At 46.5% G+C, this 18,147-nt stretch overlaps 1 protein-coding gene across 5 annotated transcripts in view; it reads right to left on the bottom strand.

Moving 5' to 3' along the window:
- The window catches only part of BC004004 (cDNA sequence BC004004), a 34,101-nt gene extending 19,996 nt beyond the window's left edge, over positions 1-14,105 (bottom strand). Inside the window, exons 1-4 of one of the 5 annotated variants that reach the window (NM_030561.3) lie at positions 13,891-14,105; positions 4,946-5,036; positions 626-833; positions 2-215 (exon numbers count right to left, since the gene is read on the bottom strand). In NM_030561.3, coding sequence (NP_085038.3) covers positions 2-215; positions 626-814 — 403 coding nt within the window. In that variant the 5' untranslated portion in view covers positions 815-833; positions 4,946-5,036; positions 13,891-14,105. Of the gene's footprint in view, position 1; positions 216-625; positions 834-4,945; positions 5,037-8,619; positions 8,782-13,890 lie in introns of those variants that run through there. The other 4 variants (NM_001379077.1, NR_166461.1, NM_001379078.1 and 1 more) reach the window with 4 other exon arrangements.
- Between the last annotated feature and the right edge of the window lie 4,042 nt (positions 14,106-18,147).

Raw genomic sequence — 18,147 nt, 5'->3', positions numbered from 1 at the left:
CCTGGGAAGGGTTTGTCCTCCTGGCTCCCTTGCAGAGGAACGCCCTTATTCTCTGGCATATACTTCTTGGTAATGGGCAAGGACACCAGCCGAATGTGATGAACGAGTGAGCGCCAGCTGTTCGCTCCAGAAAGCACTGGCTCGGGTGCTAATGAGCTAAAAGGCTGAATTACAAAGTAGGCAGTGAACAAGATTAATCCCAGAGTTAGGAGGACCTAGAAGGAAAGACAAGAGTGACATTAAGAGTTGCCCCAACACAGAAGGTCCCGTATCACCGGGGAGAAAACAAGCCTCTTGGCTACTTCGAGTGTTCCTAGGGCTACTCCTCGACCATCAGCCGGCCACCTGCTGGCATCTCCAAGGGCAGGCATTTAAAGCTCAAGAGTGACCAGCCTGCAAGGCCTCCTGAGTTTTCATCCCGCTGCCAGGTGCTACGCCCACTACACAAACACACAGCTTTCGTCTAATGCCAATCAACAGCACAATCACGTTTCCTAGTAACACTGGATGGCAAGAACAAAGGCCAGTTCATACTAGGAAAACCCAGCTCAGCACTGAGGCGAGTCCGCAGTTACTGGGAGGGATGCCGAGGCGTCTGAGATGGGCTCACTGAGTGACACATTACCTTATACACGGCTATAAGGAGAGGGTACTGGGGTGGTCCCCTTTGAGGTTCATTCTTTTCCAGTAGCTGTCTGATAAATTTTTCGATTGCCTTCTCGGACATTCCACACTGATGGCCTGTCTGTCTCACCAAATCAACAGTCTCTGAAAGTTTGTCATAGATGCTGATCTCATTAGCAGCAAGATCCATGCCTTCCAAAATGAAGTCCCTGAGAGGGAACAAAAGGAAAGGACAGTTCCTTTAAAGTTCTTCCTGCCCAAGGCTACCTCTTTCAACAATGGTTCTTGACCCTCTGAGAGAACATTTTTTGTTTTCCCTCCCAAAGCAGACCAAATACTTTTCGACCAAATACAAGGAACACCTAAAAACAATGTCAAACTGTTGTATATGCAACACTTCTGAAACGATCGTTTTCTGTTTTGAGCCCATACCCTGATATGCTGCTCAGGGTGCTAGGGTTCTGGGGCCTGAGTGACTCAGTCTCTTGGATGCTGAGATTACAGCTCAGACAGGCCACTGTATCCAGTTTATGCATGAGTCAGAAAATGTCATTTAGCTAGGCTGTGTGTGGTATGCATGCCTTCAATCTCAGCACTCAGGAGGCAACGGCAGGTGGATCTGTGTGAATTCAAGGCGAAGCTGGGCAACACAGAGCAACCCAGACTCAAAAAAACTTTTTTTAAAGATTTATTTTATTTATTTGAGTAGACTGTAGCTGTCTTCAGACACACCAGAAGAGGGTATCAGATCCTATTACAGATGGTTGTGAGCCACCATGTGGTTGCTGGGCATTGAATTCAGGACCTCTGGAAGAGATATCAGAGCTCTTAATAGCTGAGCCATCTCTCCAGTCCAATTTTTTTTGGGGGGGGGGGTTCGAGACAGGGTTTCTCTGTGTAACCCTGGCTGTCTTGGAACTCACTTTGTAGACCAGGCTGGCCTCGAACTCAGAAATCTGCCTGCCTCTGCCTCCTGAGTGCTGGGATTAAAGGCGAGCGCCACCATGTCCAGCTTCCAGCCCAATTTTTAAAAATGAAATGCCTTCATGCTTTTTTCATATTGGAGGACGGGTGCTTAGGACTTTCCACCTCCAAAAGTGGAGAGGGTCCTCTTACTTGCCTACTTCAGTCTCCAACCTTGAAAAGCACTGACAGTGCATGCCTCACCTGTAGGCTAAATCAGCAGCCAAGCAGCTCCATAAAGAAGCAGTGGCCTGACACGTCACTGCTCAGGGTGACAAGAGTGCAGCTCATCTCCCTGCAACATGCCTCCTGCCTCCCATGGGCACCTTCTGCTTGGTCCACTGGTGTGAGCACAGCCTGCGCATCAGAATCGCCTCGAGTTTTTACAGCGTTGCTTTAACCCGCCCACTCTTTTTTTTTTTCTTTAAGATTTATTCATTTGTTTTATGTGAGTACACTGTAGCTATCTTCAGACACACCAGAAGAGGGCATCGAATCCCATTACAGATGGTTGTGAGCCACCATGTGGTTGCTGGGAATTGAACCCAGGACCTCTAGAAGAGCAGCCAGTGCTCTTAACTGCTGAGTCATCTCTCCAGCCCCCACCTGCCCACTCTTGTGAGCTGCTATTCTCATGCTACACGGCAGGCAGGTCCATGGTGAGTTCATGGAGCTCTCTATTCCTTACCACATCTGACTTAAAAGCAACCACTGTTCTAAAAGTGGTGGCTGTTAGAAGTGGTGGCGCACTGCGGTTTTGATCTCATTCTCTGAAGGCTGGTGATGCTGAGCGTCCTGTGTGCTTACAGGGCTTGTAGATCACCCTTGTGCAGGAAGGGCTGTCTTTTGTGCATTTCTCTTGGGCTGTTTCATTCTTAGTTTGTAGGAATTCTCACTGTGCTCTGTCCTGGACACCAGTCCTCATCAGACCCTGCAGACATTCCCTTCGGACATTTCCCTGTTGGCAGCACCAGGGTTGAACCAACTGCTCAACTCTAACTCATTTTCCTTCTTTCTTCCTTGTTAAAAAAATTTTTTTTGTTTTTGTTTTTGATTTTTTTTTTTTTTGAGATAGGATTTCTCTGTGTAGTCCTGGCTGTCCTGGAACTCACTTTGTAGACCAGGCTGTCCCCTCTGCCTCCTGTGCTGGGATTAAAGGCGTGTGCCACCACGCCCAGCTCAGTTGTCAGTTTTAAAATATTAAACACTGAGGGTTGGAGAGATGGCTCAGCAGTTAAGAGCACTGACTGCTCTTCCAGAGGTCCTGAGTTCAATTCCCAGCAACTACATGGTGGCTCACAACCATCTGTAATGGGATTCAGTGCTCTCTTGGTGTCTGGTGTCTGAAGACAGCTACAGTGTAGTCATATACCTAAAATAAATAAACCTTAAAAAAAAAAAACATTGAGTTTACATATATCATATAACAACTCTACTCACAGGTGTGTACTCAAAAGAACTCAAAACATGTGTCCACATAAATACTTGAACACAAATGTTAGCAGTGGTCATTATTACTCCAAAGGTCTGAAGTAACGAATGCAGGGACAGAATGTGACAGGTACATTTATGGATATTACAGACGAGAATGATGGAGTTGTAACACAGGCTGTGTAGCCCACAGTGTAGAAACATGGTGATGAATGGGAGACAATCAGAGATCACCCAAGAGCAGGCGAGTCTGCAGACACAAAGCAGACTAATGCTAATGCTCGCCTCAGGGAGAGGATGTAGAGAACAGACAACAACTGGTTATAGGCAGGGCCTCTCTAGAGTGACTATATGTTCTCATCTAAGTCAGTGACAAGTTGTGAGCATAAACTGTGCTTCTCAAGTGGGTGAACTTTGAAGAAATAAATGTCTGGTACATATAATAAAGGCTTGCATATACTTGATGACAAAGAGAATGATAATAGCTGGTTGAGGATAGACATGAGAAATCATAAAAGGATTATTTTAGAAACCCACAGGCCTGGAGCTGGGGATGCCCAGTTGGCAGGCTGCTTGCCTGGCATGCATGAGGCCCAAGGTTCAGTCCTCAGAGCTGAGTAAACTTGGGCATGGTGACACGCATGCCCATGGTGGGAGCAGGAGGACCAGGAGTTCACCCTCCACTCACAGAAAATCTAGGTTGGCTTATGCAGGCCTGAAACTCATGGAGAGCCTCCTCGCTCTGTGTGGGATCACAAGCACGTATGAGGGCTGGAGTGATGGCTTCCCCTCTAGAGGACCTGGGTGTGATTCAGAGCAACGTATGGTGGCTCGCACCATCAGTAACTCAAGTCCGAGGGAAGCTGATGCCTCACTGGCCTCTGAGAACACCGTATGCATATAATGCACAGACACCCACATAAGCAAAACACCCACATACACTGACAGGGAAATCTTTTTAAAATAAAGGTATTTTAAAGGCAGGCGTGCACCATCATGCCTGGCCTCCAATAGAGTCTCTTACTGCACGCGTTCCCAGCTGTAAACTACTTGTTAGTATGTGTGGAATACAACAATCATTTGAGGTCACCCAGGTCAATGTCTTAATTTCTGGGTGAAGAAAAGATGCATCTGAGCCAGTCAGCTGCATGTGGACCTCACTCTGTCCATAAAGCCCTTGATGAGCAACCAGAACGGACTAGAAAGCAGTAAGATCCACTCTAAGGGCAAACCAAACAAATCAAGGCATAGTGTTTCCAAGCCAGGTACTGGTGGCACAAACCTTGTGACCCCAGCACAACTGGGAGGGGCTGGAGCTAAGGATGTAGCTCAGTTGGTTGAAGGATTGCTCAGTGTGCGCAAAGCCCTGAGTTCCATCCCTAGCACTGCAAGAAACAGCCCTCGGTGCAGGCAGGAGGATCACAAGATCAAGGTCACTCTGGCTACAGTGCAAGTTCAAGGCAAGCTTGGGATACCCATAACTGTACTCCCTCCAGCCGAAAAGGAAACCTTCCAAAGAACACTGAGTTAGGAGATCTCTGTGAAGCTCCTACTGCTACTCTGATGGAGAGTCCCTGGAACAAAAGAAATGAGAGCTGTCAAGGAAAGACAGCCACAGGTCACAGCAGTTCAGTGGCCGTGTGAGGAAGCCACGGGGAGGGTCTGGGGGTTCAGAGCAGTGGCTCAATCCCCAGCACACGCAAAGGAGAATAAGATGACACTGCCTTATGATCCTTTGTGACAGTAACTCCAGAGACAGCATTCTTCTGTTCAAACTGAAGACTTTAAAAATGATCATACAGAGAGAATCTTAGGAGCTGGCTGCAATGTTAATTAGATAACAACAGGAAGCAGGAAGTCACGGCAGGCAGCGAGCATGAGAAGGATGAGTGAAGGGGCTGAGGCTGACAACAGACAATCCATTTACCTCCAGAGTGAGGGTCCAGCCTGGCAGAAGGGAGCTTGCCTCGGAGGGAAGTTCAGAAGGCTGAGCTTGATCCCTTAACAGTGGTTTAACCCTGCAAGGGCAGAGGTAGGGTCACCAGGGGAGTTAGGAACGGACGCCTCCATCCCACCCTTCACAGACAGTTGTCCTCCATTAACGATGGGGAAGATGTTTCAAGACACTGTGTATGCCTGAAATTGTACTGAACTGTCAAGCACCAGGTTCTCTCATACACACTTATGAGTAAGTATAATTTACAAATGACAAAATAGAACAGTGACAATACACTCTAATAATAAGTCATATGACTCTAGTCTCATTCTCAAATGTCTTGTACTTACCCTTCTTAGGATTCTGTGAGGTGCTAAATGTATACACAAATCACATGAGGGGAAGGACATAGGCGTCTTACTTAACAGCATTAGGAAGGGTTATGCTGGGGACCAGACACTGCGAAGTTACTAACAAGAAGGTGACAGACACACACACAGGAATACTGAATGAGTCCGGCATGCTACTCAGAAGGGCACACAACTCAGAGCACAGGCACTGCCTATTGCTGCAACTACCCAATGAGCATTTCTGACTGCAGGGACTACAGCTAAGGGGGTCCGGGGGAGTACTGTACTGAGTTCCTACAGGTCTGGGAGTGGGGCTTGATGAAGCGGTGACGCTTTCACACTTCTTCCCCGTGGATCAAAGGTACACTCGGGTCATGGGTTCAAGCCCCAGCACTGTAAAATGAACGGAAGTAACAAAGGCACAGCCCCTGGTAAAGCGGCTGCTTCAGGACAGCAGCTCTGAACCTAAAGTGATTGTGATCACTTAGGTGATGTCATTACCACATCTGGTGATGTCTGAAAGTTGGAGGTAAGGATTGTTTATCTGTTTTTATTGTCAAAATTAGAGGAGTCCTATTAGCATCTAGTGGGTAAAGAGGCAACATCACACAGGGCCCAAACAGTGACACTGGTCTGCGGGGAGGGGGATGGGCACGACTTCACGACTTCAGGAACAGAAGCAGGGCAGCTCTGCTGAGCTGCTCCCAACAACTCCACCTGGGCCTCAGTCCCCGTGGAAGCAGCACAGGAGCATGGCTTGTGGAACTGCTGGGACAGAACTTGTTAGGAAAAAGCTTGTGGAGGGCTGAGCATGGTAGGACCACCCTGAAATTCCAGAACTGGGAGGCAAGAACACCAGGAGTTTCAGGCCATTCTCAGCTACATACTGGGTTCAGGGCAATCTTGGGCTATGTAAGATCCTGATTCAAAAACATGAACAGCCGGGCGTGGTGGCGCACGCCTTTAATCCCAGCACTCAGGAGGCAGAGGCAGGTGGATTTCTGAGTTCGAGGCCAAACTGGTCTACAAAGTGAGTTCCAGGACAGCCAGGGCTATAGAGAAACCCTGTCTCGAGGAAAACAAAAACCAAAAAAAAAAAAAGAAAAAAAAATCCAAAACAAACAAAAAACCAAACATGGACAAATGGGAAAGAGAGATAGGTCAGCAATTAAGAACACTTGGGGCTCTTGCCAAGGATCTGGGTTTGGTTCCCAGCACCTACACCATGGCGCACAACCACTTGTAACTCTAATTCCAGGGAATCTAATACTTTGTTCTGACTTCTGTGGGCACTACATACATATGGCCGGGCAGTGGCGGCACATGCCTTTATTCCTAACACTTGGGAGGCTGAGGCAGGTAGATTTCTAAGTTCAAGGCCAGCCTGGTCTACAGATTGAGTTCCAGGACAGCCAGGGCTACACAGAGAAACCTTGTCTTGTCTTAGAGAGAGAGAGAGAGAGAGAGAGAGAGAGAATAAATGTAATTGTCACTTTTGCAGCAGTTCCTCCAGTGACATGACATGTCCTGAACACTGCCATGAACGGCTGTGGTGGCCCAGCGATTTTAAGTCACAATACTGATCCGTTTAGCTAATGCACACATCCCAGCTACTAACAATGAGAGCAATACCCAGAGTTCTTTCCTCTGACTAGTTCCCTAGTGGGGATCGTGTGCACACTCCATATATACATTCCATTCAATGTCATCCCAAGGTTCTCATTACTCAAGACAGTCTATCTAAGAGAACAATACATCCATTAGATTGTAATTAAAAACTTCCAAGAGCCAGGCATAATGATGTATGACTTTAATCCCAGCACCTGGGAGGCAGAGACAATAAGGTCCGTGGATTTGAGGTCAGCCAAGTCTATATATTGAGTTCTAGGAAAGCCAGAGCTATATAAAGAGAGCCTGTCTCAAAAATCCAAAGCAAATAGAAACAGACAAAAACTACCAAAGAAAACTAAACATGCTTAAGGGACAGTAGCTGGTAAAATATTAAAACGATTTCTGTGATTCAAAACAGTAATAATTTAGAACTGTAAGTACTTAAATTTTACAACACTCTATTTTCACTATTGGTAAGCACAAAAGCAGAAAATGCTACAGACGTGTTGGAAATGAACAACAGAAGCAATCCTACGAGCACGCCAAAGGAACGGAGACATGGCTTCTGGGGAGATCCCTGCACGGCAAGCTCACCACAGCCCAGACAGGAGTCCACTCACAGATTAGCAGAGTTACAAATACTAGTGAGAAACAGGTGGTTGTAAATACAATGGAAAATTACTTAGTCTTTGAGAAGGAAATGCTTAGTGAAAAAGTCACACAGGAAACAAAAATGGCATGGCACCATTACAGGACTAACATGAACTACTTAAACATAGAACCCCTACATGACACAGAAATTGTAGAGGCCAGGAGACCCAGGAAATCGTCAAAGATTACAATGTTTTAGGAGGCTAAGATGGCTCAGTGGGTACAGGTGCTTGCTGCCAACCCTGATAACCTGGGTTTGATCCTAAGGACCCACAGGTGGAAAGAGTGCCATCTCCTCCAGGCTGTCCTCTGCGGCCACATTCGCCCCACAGCAGGTGTTCCGTGCTCACGGAATTTTAGTTATAAAGCATAAACTACAGATCTACCACACAGCAGCAGCAGCCCACGGATGCACCTCCATTCTCTAGCTTCCCTCAAACCTTTAACTGGAAGATTTCTGGAAAGCAGAAGGAACAGTGAACATCCACAGTGTTCACTTAGACTTATCTGTTGTCAGCACTGGCCCACATCTGCCCAACCCCCTGTTTATTTCTCTCTCTCTGGTTTTTCGAAATAGAGTTTCTCCGTGTAGCTCTGGCTGTCCTGGAACTAGCTCTGTAGACCACCACAGTGGCCTCAAGCTTACAGAGATCCGCCTGCCTCTGCCTCCTGAGTGCTGGGATCAAAGGTGTGTGCCACCACACCTGGCTGTGTTTCTATCAGACTCATTTGAAGTTAACTGTGACACATTAAATTATCTCTAAATATTTCAGCACTCCATAAAAATTTCCCATGTAACAATGGGCATGCTCCACCGCCATTCCCACTAAAATTACTAATCTCTACTGCTGCTCAGTATGTAATTAATTAAATGCCTTTCTCTGCACACACACACACACACACACACACACACACACACACACACCCCTTTACACAGTTCCAAGATCTCTGATAGCCTTGGCTGCTGGCTCTGACCTATTCAACACAGAACATTCCTAGTTTGACTTATTTTGCGTTCTCATCTTGCAGAAGTCTGCACATCTTTAAACTTACCTCTCTCCTCTGAGCCCTGCCTTTTCCTGTTTCTGCCTTTACACACTCTGTCCCCGGGGAGCTATAATGCCGGGATGCCGGATTTCTGCGTCCCCTCCCTTCAGAGTTAAATCCAGGAGGGGCTGGCCTGTCTTCCTCGGGCCTCCACTCCCTCACTAACCTGCTGAATCACATGCCTGTGCTCTCACTTGGCCAATCTGGCTCTCACTGGTCACCAATTGCTGTCCTGGTGCCAAGTCCAAAGAGCGTTTTTCAGTGACCGCTTTATGTGACCTCTGCGCGGCACCCGCCGTCAGCACCCATTTCTCCCTCAGTCCTTCAGCCTGGCATACCTGTCTTGCTCTCTCTCACACCAGAGATAACTATGTAGCAGTTGTCTTGATTTTCCCATTCCTTCCATAGCTTCCACTACAACGCTGAGTGATCCCCAAATCTTCTTCAGCCCACAATTCTTTTTTTTTTGTATGAAAGAGAATTTATTTTATTTATTTTTTTAATTAGGTATTTTCCTCGTTTACATTTTCTTTTTTTTTTTTTTTTAAATTTTATTTATTTTATTATTATATGTAAGTACACTGTAGCTGTCTTCAGACACACCAGAAGAGGGAGTCAGATCTTGTTACGGATGGTTGTGAGCCACCATGTGGTTGCTGGGATTCGAACTCTGGACCTTCGGAAGAGCAGTCGGGTGCTCTTACCCACTGAGCCATCTCACCAGCCCCTCGTTTACATTTTCAATGCTATCCCAAAGGTCCCCCATACCCACCCCCCCAACCACAATTCTTTATAGAGCTCAAGAGCCAACCTCTTATTTACCCACGGGGCTGACCTGATTCCCCACTGAGGAAGGCGCGTGTAGTTGAACCTGTCATCCTGTCAGCTCAGCCTCCTCCCCACCCTCTTCAAATGTTTACTTTCTTCTGTGTACGTGCACACATGTGGTGGTTGACTGTGTCCTAGATGTTGGTCCCAGGGATCAAACTCAGGTCATTACACTCGACGGTAAATTCTTTCACCTGCTGAGCTATCCCTTAGACCCTCCCTCCCTTTCTGTCTGTCTTTCCTTTTTAATGAAGACACCAGTCCTCTTGAGTTTAAATGGAAACTCTCCTTTCTGCCTCATTCCTGCCCATGAAATCACCACTGAATGATATAGGTATGACGTCTGGAACCCCAACACTCAGCAGCAGGGCCAGGAAGATCTCTGCAAGTCTGAGGCCAGTTTTGTCTGCACAGTGAATTCCAAGCCAATCTGGGCCATAAGACAGAGATTATTATTAAGAAGAAGGAGAAGGAGAATAAATAATTAAAAAAATTTCTACCGTGGACTATCACAAAGATAACGGTCATCTCTGTGTTTCCAGTTTTTATCTTCAGCTTAACCTTTTTCTTATTCACAGGTGGTTTTTATATGTATTTGTTTATTTATCCCCAGGCCGGCTTGGAACCCACTCTGTAGACCAGGCTGGCCTCGAACTCAGAAGTCCGCCTGCCTCTGCCTCCCGAGTGCTGGGATTAAAGGCGTGCACCACCACGCCCGGCTGACAGTGGTTTTCTAAACAGTGGGTCAGGTTTACACACCTTTCAAGATGCCCTACGTCTTTCTGGGGTACAATTTAGCACGGTTGCTAAGGACACAGGAGCTAGAGCTGGAGAAATCTGGATTCACCTAGTTTCCTCTATTTATTGATACACTCCTTAAATCTTAGAATTTTTTCACTTATGAAAAAGGGATAAGGGGCTGGTGAGATGGCTCAGTAGTTAAGAGCGCCGACTGCTCTTCTGAAGGTGCAGAGTTCAAATCCAAGCAACCACATGGTGGCTCACAACCATCCCTAACGAAATCTGATGCCCTCTTCTGGAGTGTCTGAAGACAGCTACAGTGTACTTACATAAAATAAATAAATAAATAAATAAATCTTTAAAAAAAAGGGGGGGATAATAAACCAGATGTGGGGAACACATCTGTAATTTCAGCACTCAACTAGAGTCAGAATTAGAGTCAGGAGGATTAGGAGTTCAGCTACATAGCAAGTGTGAGGTTAGCCTGGAGCCTCAAACATGAGACCCTGTATCCAAAAAAAGAGAGGTGATAGTGGTGAATAATTATAGCTACTGCAATTGAGGATTACACAATGGCACATGCAAAATTTGTTCTAATATCCAAGTAAATGAAACACTTACTGATAACTGCTATAAGATGAAGTCTAACCCATACCACAGCCTACTTGGCCTAGTTGCCACCTCTTTGGTCTGTCCTGTTTTTCCACTAAGCCGTCCTCACCGTCTCTATTACCATGCTAGTTCACAGGCATCTTCCTAAAAAGCCTGTCTTCCATCTCCTCCCAATCTACACTGTGAGTTCTTCAAAGCAGACTAATGGAGAAAATAGACTGCAGAGACGCCTCAGAGATTAAGAGCACTTACTAATACTTCAGAGGCCCTGGGTTCGGTTCTCAGTGCCCACACCACAACTCACAACTGTGTAAGTCCTACCCCTACGTTTCAGGAGACCTGAACCCTCTTCTGGCCTCTTATTATATATGTGGTGCATACACTCACTCAGAATATTAATATTAACAACAACAACAACTTGGGGCTAGAGAGATAGTTCAGTAGTTAAAAGCATTGCCTATTTTTCCAGAGGATCCTGGTTCAATTCCCAGTAACTACAGTTCCCAGTAACTCAAAACTGTCTGTAACTCCAGCGCCAATGCACATATTAACTTTTAAAAAGTTTTTTTAAAAATAGAGAAAATGAGAGCACACAAAAAAAAAAATCAAAGAACCCAATGAAGGAACAAATCCAAAGAAAGGACCCGCTGAACACTGTCTCCAAACCATGTCTCGTGGTTCCCCGAGTGCCCTTCCTCCTGATACACATCAGCCTGGTGTCGCTTTAGTGAGCAGCAGGCCTGGAAGCAAGCACCTTCACCTTTTCTGAATGTCAGAGAATAGGCAGGGAGGACAGACATTTAAACTGGGTCACAGAAAAATGATCCAAGGCAGAGAACTGGAGAATGGAGAAAATGCAGGCTGCAGGAGGGCTCCCTGACCACGGGCGGTTACTGCTATTTCAGGACCTGAGTTTGGCTCTTTCTGGTATAAAAGTTGGGATGTGTGAACACTCAGCCCAAACTGCAAGGCAGCAAAGGTGAACTTTCCACACAAACATGCCCACCTGTGTATACATATACTATACATGTACATGTATAGCTGGGGTCTCGGGATGGTTTGGTTTTAAGAAACTATTCCATGTAGTCTATTTCCCAAGTGCTGGGATTAAAGGCAGTCGTCAGCATGCCTGACTTAAGTTGTAATCTGCATTGCTTCCCTTCAGTAGGGGGACCTGAGCAGTGCCTGGCGCATACCAGTCCAGCGCTCTGCCACTGAGCCAACCCCCATTCCCCGTGTGTTCTTAAGAGAGAAACTGAAACAAGTCAACTTTGAGTTAACCAAATGGGAGAGAGGTCCATAAAAAGTTCCACACTGGGAACTACCCAGTGAACAAGGGAAAGACTTTGACTCTGAAGATGTAGGCGTAATCTCTACTACCAAGAGTGCGATGACTACAGAACATTCGATACCAAAGTGATACAGGCTTTCAGATCATAAAATGTGTGGGGTTGTAAGCTGTGTGTGCCTTGTTATGTGTTACTTCATACTGTGTGAAACAGCAGTTTTCAGGTTGTACCTTGCCCGAGGTGACTCCATTCTATAAAAGCAGCGTTTGGCTCTATTTTAAGTGGGAATGCAGAAGCAGGAAGACCACACCACGCCTCACTGTGCATAGGGTTCCACCACCTGTTAGCGTCTCTCACGCAGAACGGACTGACAACCACTTACTTCTAAAAGTTAATAAACAGAGTTTTCCACCTATAGGCCTATCGAGGCTGCCAGATGAGGTGACACACGCCTTTAATCCCAACACTTGGGAGGCAGAGGAGGGCTGGAGACCAGCCTGGTTTACAGAGTGAGTTCCAGGCTAGCCAGGGAGGAAAACCAAACCAAACCAACCAACCAACCAACCATAACTTATCAAAATAAATTAGAACTCTATGAACACATAAGGGTACTGAATTCACACCAGGAGATCCATTATCAAATACACTAAATAAAACCAACTTATCATATGCCCTAGAAAGTGGCAAAAATCGATCACCTTCACTTGAGCCCCATGAACACTTCTAAAGCTATAATGACAAGAGCCCCCATTGCCCGTGTAACCACGAGTGTGTTCATTAAAGGCTGACAGCAGAGAACTCCTACCAATCTCTGGAGCTCAAGATCCTCCCCTTCCTGCCACTGTTGATGTGGCCACCTGTGTGTCCTTCTGGACCATCTTCCAGTTCATTCCCAAGCTCACCTCAATGGTGAAGTCTAGCTCCGGGCCTCCCTCAGCTCCAAAGCCTTCATACCTTATCATGAATACTTGTCTTTCTCTTTACATCTGTCTTCTGCTTCATGTAAGGCCTCTTAGAACTCCTGTGGCCTCTTTACCCCTTACACAGCTATTCAATAGCCTACATAGACATATAATTACTGTGGGATGTGTAGTCTCCGGTGAGAGTTAATATCACCAGTGAAGACTGGAATGATATATTCTATTTTCGGTGATGGCCAGCTGTCAAGGGAAATCTCGAAATCTTGGCAAAATTGCAGCCAACGAAACCCAGTTTGTGAATCTGTACTTCCATTGTGAAAGACATTGTGCCTGGCACTGTGAAAAGACAAACGTGTCCCTTTATGTTTCTGACATAGCATACTCACGACACATGGCTTGCAAGGTTTAAGTCTTAAAATGCAAGGAAACACTAGGCAGCTTATTTTTCTCGTACTGGCAGGCGATTGACTGCAAACGGGTCAGTGTGCCATGCCACGTTCTGAGACGCCAAGTTTATCACATTAAGTCCACATTAAAATAAATAAAATTAAATTAAGTACTTCCTCCTTAACATTTGGGCTAAGATGTCTAAGAAGGGGCCATTCAGGGGTGACGCTAAGGCATCTGTGACAGGTTGGCAAGCGGGGTCAGGGCTTTCGGACACGGCCGCCACGTCTGCGAACCAAGTTCGAGCAGTGTCGGACCCCGTCACCCTCCCCGCGGAGCCTCGGGAAAGATGTCAGAGGGGATCTGCCCCGGGGAGCGGTCGGGGGTGCTGTCAGTCAGCAGAACGCGGACGGGAGCGGCGAGGAGGGCGGCGCGAGGCAGCGGCGGCCGCGGAGGGCGGCCGGCCTCCCCCCTCCCGGCCTCGGGCCCCAGTCACTCACATGCGGGCCCGCGCCCTCTCGGGCTCCTCCCGCCTCGGGGACAGCAGCCGCCGGGCGAGGAGGGTGGGCCAACAACTTCCTGCTTCCGGCAGCGCGACCCGGAAGTGGTTCTCGCGCCGCCGGCCAGGGCTGGAACACAAAGGAAAAGCTCCTTGCGCCCCAGGTTCCGAAACAGATCTGGCGAGGTCGCGGGGCGCGGGGCGCGGGGCAAATCTCGCGGTATCTGAAAAGCTTGTGCTCTTGCTCCCCCTGACGTCCAGATGGCACTACTGCGCCTTCTCAGTCGTAGAAGTCTCAAAATATTAATAACAACAATAATAATAATAATAAAAAAATTTTTTTAGGGGTCCGGACTCATTGACTCAATTCATTCCCATTTACACTTGGCTCACTCGTTTGTATCTATTGACTGCTGGTTCTGTGGTAAGCATCACTAAGCACTGTACTCTTAGGAAACTGCTTCAAGAATTATATATTGTAACATGAACATTCTCACAACACCTGACCATGAACCAGCCAAACAGGTTTATGGAGCTGGTTAACTGACTGCAGGTTTCTCTCACAAATAGGGAGTGGCAGTCAGCAACTGTTTGTATATGTGTGTGTGTGTGTGTGTGTGTGTGTGTGTGTAGTATGTGTACGCTTCTCCATGCACATAAGTGTCTTCAGAGGCACCGGATCCCATGGAACTGGACTTACAGACAACTGTGAGCAGAATGATATAGATTCTGGGAACTGAACTCAAATTCTTTGGGAAAACAGCTTTCTGAACAGCCAAGCCATCTCTCAAGCCTCTATATCAGAACCTTTAACTGATTTCTACCCGGGGACCTGAAACAAAATGCTGGGCTCAGCCCTGATGCTATAACTCAAAAGCCATGGTGACTGTGAGATGGGGTCAGATGAACCAGAGCAAAGACTCCAGGCCACCAGGCCACTCTACGCTCTCCCCATACAGGCACAAATAAGTCTCCTTTCCTGACACCCACTACTACCTGTACCCTCAGCTGACATACTAAGCCTGCCAGAACTGACTTTGTTTTTAACCCCTTAAAATGACAGTTACACAGGCTAGAGAAAGGGCTCCGGAGTTACAAGCACCTGCTGCTCCAGAAAAAGACCAGAGTTCACTTTCCAGCACCCACACAATGGCTTAGAACTGTCTGTAGCTGCCGGGCAGAGTGAGTTCCAGGACAGGCAGGGCTATACAGAGAAACCCTGTCTCGAAAAACCAAATAAACAAAAAAACAAAAAAACTAAAAAGGAGAATATATGGAGCCTAAATTCATCTATGGTGGCCTTGGAAATTCTCAAAGTCCCCTTTTCAGAACCTCACCGAGTGAGAGAACTGGGGTTAGCAGAGTTCCCATCACTTGAAGCTGCAAGGCAAAGAGAGACAGGTGAGACTGCACTGAAGAGGTACAGTTCTGTTTCCCTAAGGACACCAGCTTTACAGAGAACAGTGACGATCAGAGTGGCAGCCTCCTTAGATGACAGGCTGGAAGAGAACAGAGAATGTCTTTAAGAATTTAGGGCTAGCCTTGCAGTGGTAGCGCAAGCCTTTTATCCCAGCACTCGGGAGGCAGAGGCAGGCAGATTTCTGAGTTCAAGGCCAGCCTGGTCTACAGAGTGAGCTCCAGGACAGCCAGGGCTACACAGCGAAACCCTGTCTTGAAAAACCAAAAAAAAAAAAAAAAAAAAAAAAAAAAGGTGTTTCACAGACTGGGCTGCTTTGGGGAGTTTCTTTCCAAGGCATCTCTAGCTGTTCTCTTGAACAGGGCTGGAGGGGGGAAGGGCTGGAGAGATGGCTCAGCAGTTAAGAGCACTGCCTGCTCTTCCTGAGGTCCTGAGTTCAATTTATGGTGGCTCACAACCATCTGTAATGGGATCCATTGCCATCTTCTGGTGTGTCTGAAGAGAGCAATAGTGTACTCATGTACATATAAAAAACAAAAACAAAAACAAAAACAAACAAACAAACAAACAAAAAACCTTTTAAAAAATCTGGGGGATTAAACCTTATTGATGATGTCTCCCAAGAAGAGACATTTACTGTTCCGAGCTAGGAACAGAGTGTAGATGAATCTATTCTACCTTCTGTGGCAGCATCACTCGGTAAACATTAACTGGGATTTGCCCAGAAAAAGAAAAGCAAAGAAACCAAGACCACACATAGCCAAGCAGTGGTCAGGGACACTCACCTATGATGCTTTGGGTGGACTCAGGAATGAGCCCCCATGATGTCAGAGGTAACACAGTGACAGAGACCTAGAGCCCCATGTCACCTTCAACTGTCTGTTAGTCTTTTAGGGACCTTGACTCAGGAGTCATGAATTGGATATAGCAGAGGTTTTCAGGCCTAACTAATTAAAAGCTGAGTTGGAGATTTTTATAAGGCTTTTTTTTTTTTAAAAAGGACTTATTTATTTCATGTATGTGAGTACACTGTCACTGTCTTCAGACACATCAGAAGAGGGCATCAGATCCCATTACAGATGGTTGTGAGCCACCATGTGGTTGCTGGGAATTAAACTCAGGTCCTCTGGAAGAGCAGTCTGTGCTCTTAACTGCGGAGTCATCTCTCCAGCCCTATAAAGATATTCTTAATGACATAAACCATGAAGATTAAGGGAGAAAGAGAACAGGAAGACAGACAGAGTTAAGTCTCTCTAGGTGTCGCTAGGGAGAGAGGTTGAAGGGAAGCCTGAAGAGCAAGCCATGCCCAAGAAGGAGGGAGAAGAAGGGAAGGAAGGGGTGAAGCGGGCAAAGCGAGGGAGGAGGAGGAAGGGACAGGAATGTCTAACTATGGGGTAGCCTAATCACATGGCCCCTAAGATCTCTGGGGAGAAGCCCCCTGAAGGCCTACTGGTGAGTGAGGAGTAAAGGCTCACACCGCTCACTCACCCTCACAAACACAGAGAAGGCTGACAGGCCGCCTCACAGTGCAGTGTCAAATATGGGTCAGAAATGGTGCTGAGCTGAGGGTCGGATTCGACACTGGATTATTTTTAAGTTGACGTTGGCCTGCCTTAATATAACATAATTGTAGAACACATCGAAAATGCCAAAACATTACAAAACTTAAAAAAAAAAAATTAAAAAGTACTCCCCAGCCGGGCGTGGTGGCGCATGCCTTTAGTCCCAGCACTTGCGAGGCAGAGGCTGGCGGATTTCTGAGTTCGAGGTCAGCCTGGTCTACAAAGTGAGTTCCAGGACAGCCAGGGCTACACAGAGAAACCCTGTCTCGAAAACCAAAAAAAAAAAAAAAAAAAAAAAAAAAAAAAAAAAAAAAGTACCCCTAAAAAAGATAAGATAAAATCTATAATTTTAGGCTGTGGAAGTTAGCTGCTTTTGATGGTTTAGTGTGTGCTTCTGACATGCTGGGCAACTAAGCTCTCACTGAGCTAGAGCCCCTGCCGCTTCTCTTCTCTGTGTATATGTGTGTCTCTCTGTGTGTGTGTGTGTATTTGTGTGTCTTATGAGAAGTTTTTTTCTTCTGCTGTATGGGTCCCAGGTTGAATTCAGGTCTTCAGGTTTGGAAGCAGGTAACTTTACCCTCTGAGCCACCTTTCCGGTCCAAGAGACTGTTTTTAAAAATAATTTTCCTTAATCATGAAAAATGTCATTCTTAGGGATGGAGAAATGGTTCAGGTGCTCTGTTCCTAACCTCCATATGCCAGCTAGAGCCTGCATGTAATTCCAGTTCTGGGGGATCTGACACACTCTTCTGGCCTCTGTGGGCTCCTGTGTGCCCATACAAACCCAGATACACACACACACACACACACACAAAATAAATAAAAAATTAAAGTCTTTTTTATTTATCTGATCTTTAATGGGAGAGCCTCCCCAGAGTGTTCACCCACAGCTCTGTTGGCCTGTAAGTAAGTACCTTGCACACTACGGTTCAGATTGCTTCTCTTTAATATGCATTGCTCAATTTTCTGAAGAGCCGTAGGTTGTTAAGAGTAAGCATTTGCTCAATTTTTGCTTTGCTGTGCAGGAAGTGGGTGGGTGGGAGGGTAGATGCATCTTAGAACTCAGGAAGTCTTGTAAATATTTTCCTACTTCTTTGTTGTTAATTATGGGATGTTCAATATAAAATATACATTTCCCTCGTGGCTCACTGAACTTGGAGAGAGCTATTTGGGCTAGACTGGATGGCTAGCCAGCTCCCTGGATTCTTCCCCATGGTCTCTGCTTTCCCGGTTGCTGAGGCCGCAAGTGCATATCTACCTGGCATTTGCATGGGTCCTA

This window comes from Mus musculus, chromosome 17, assembly GCF_000001635.26.
Source record: "Mus musculus strain C57BL/6J chromosome 17, GRCm38.p6 C57BL/6J".
Classification (NCBI taxonomy): Eukaryota; Metazoa; Chordata; class Mammalia; order Rodentia; family Muridae; genus Mus; species Mus musculus.
Note: the sequence above shows the minus strand (reverse complement) of the source record. Positions and strands in the feature narration are given on the sequence as shown.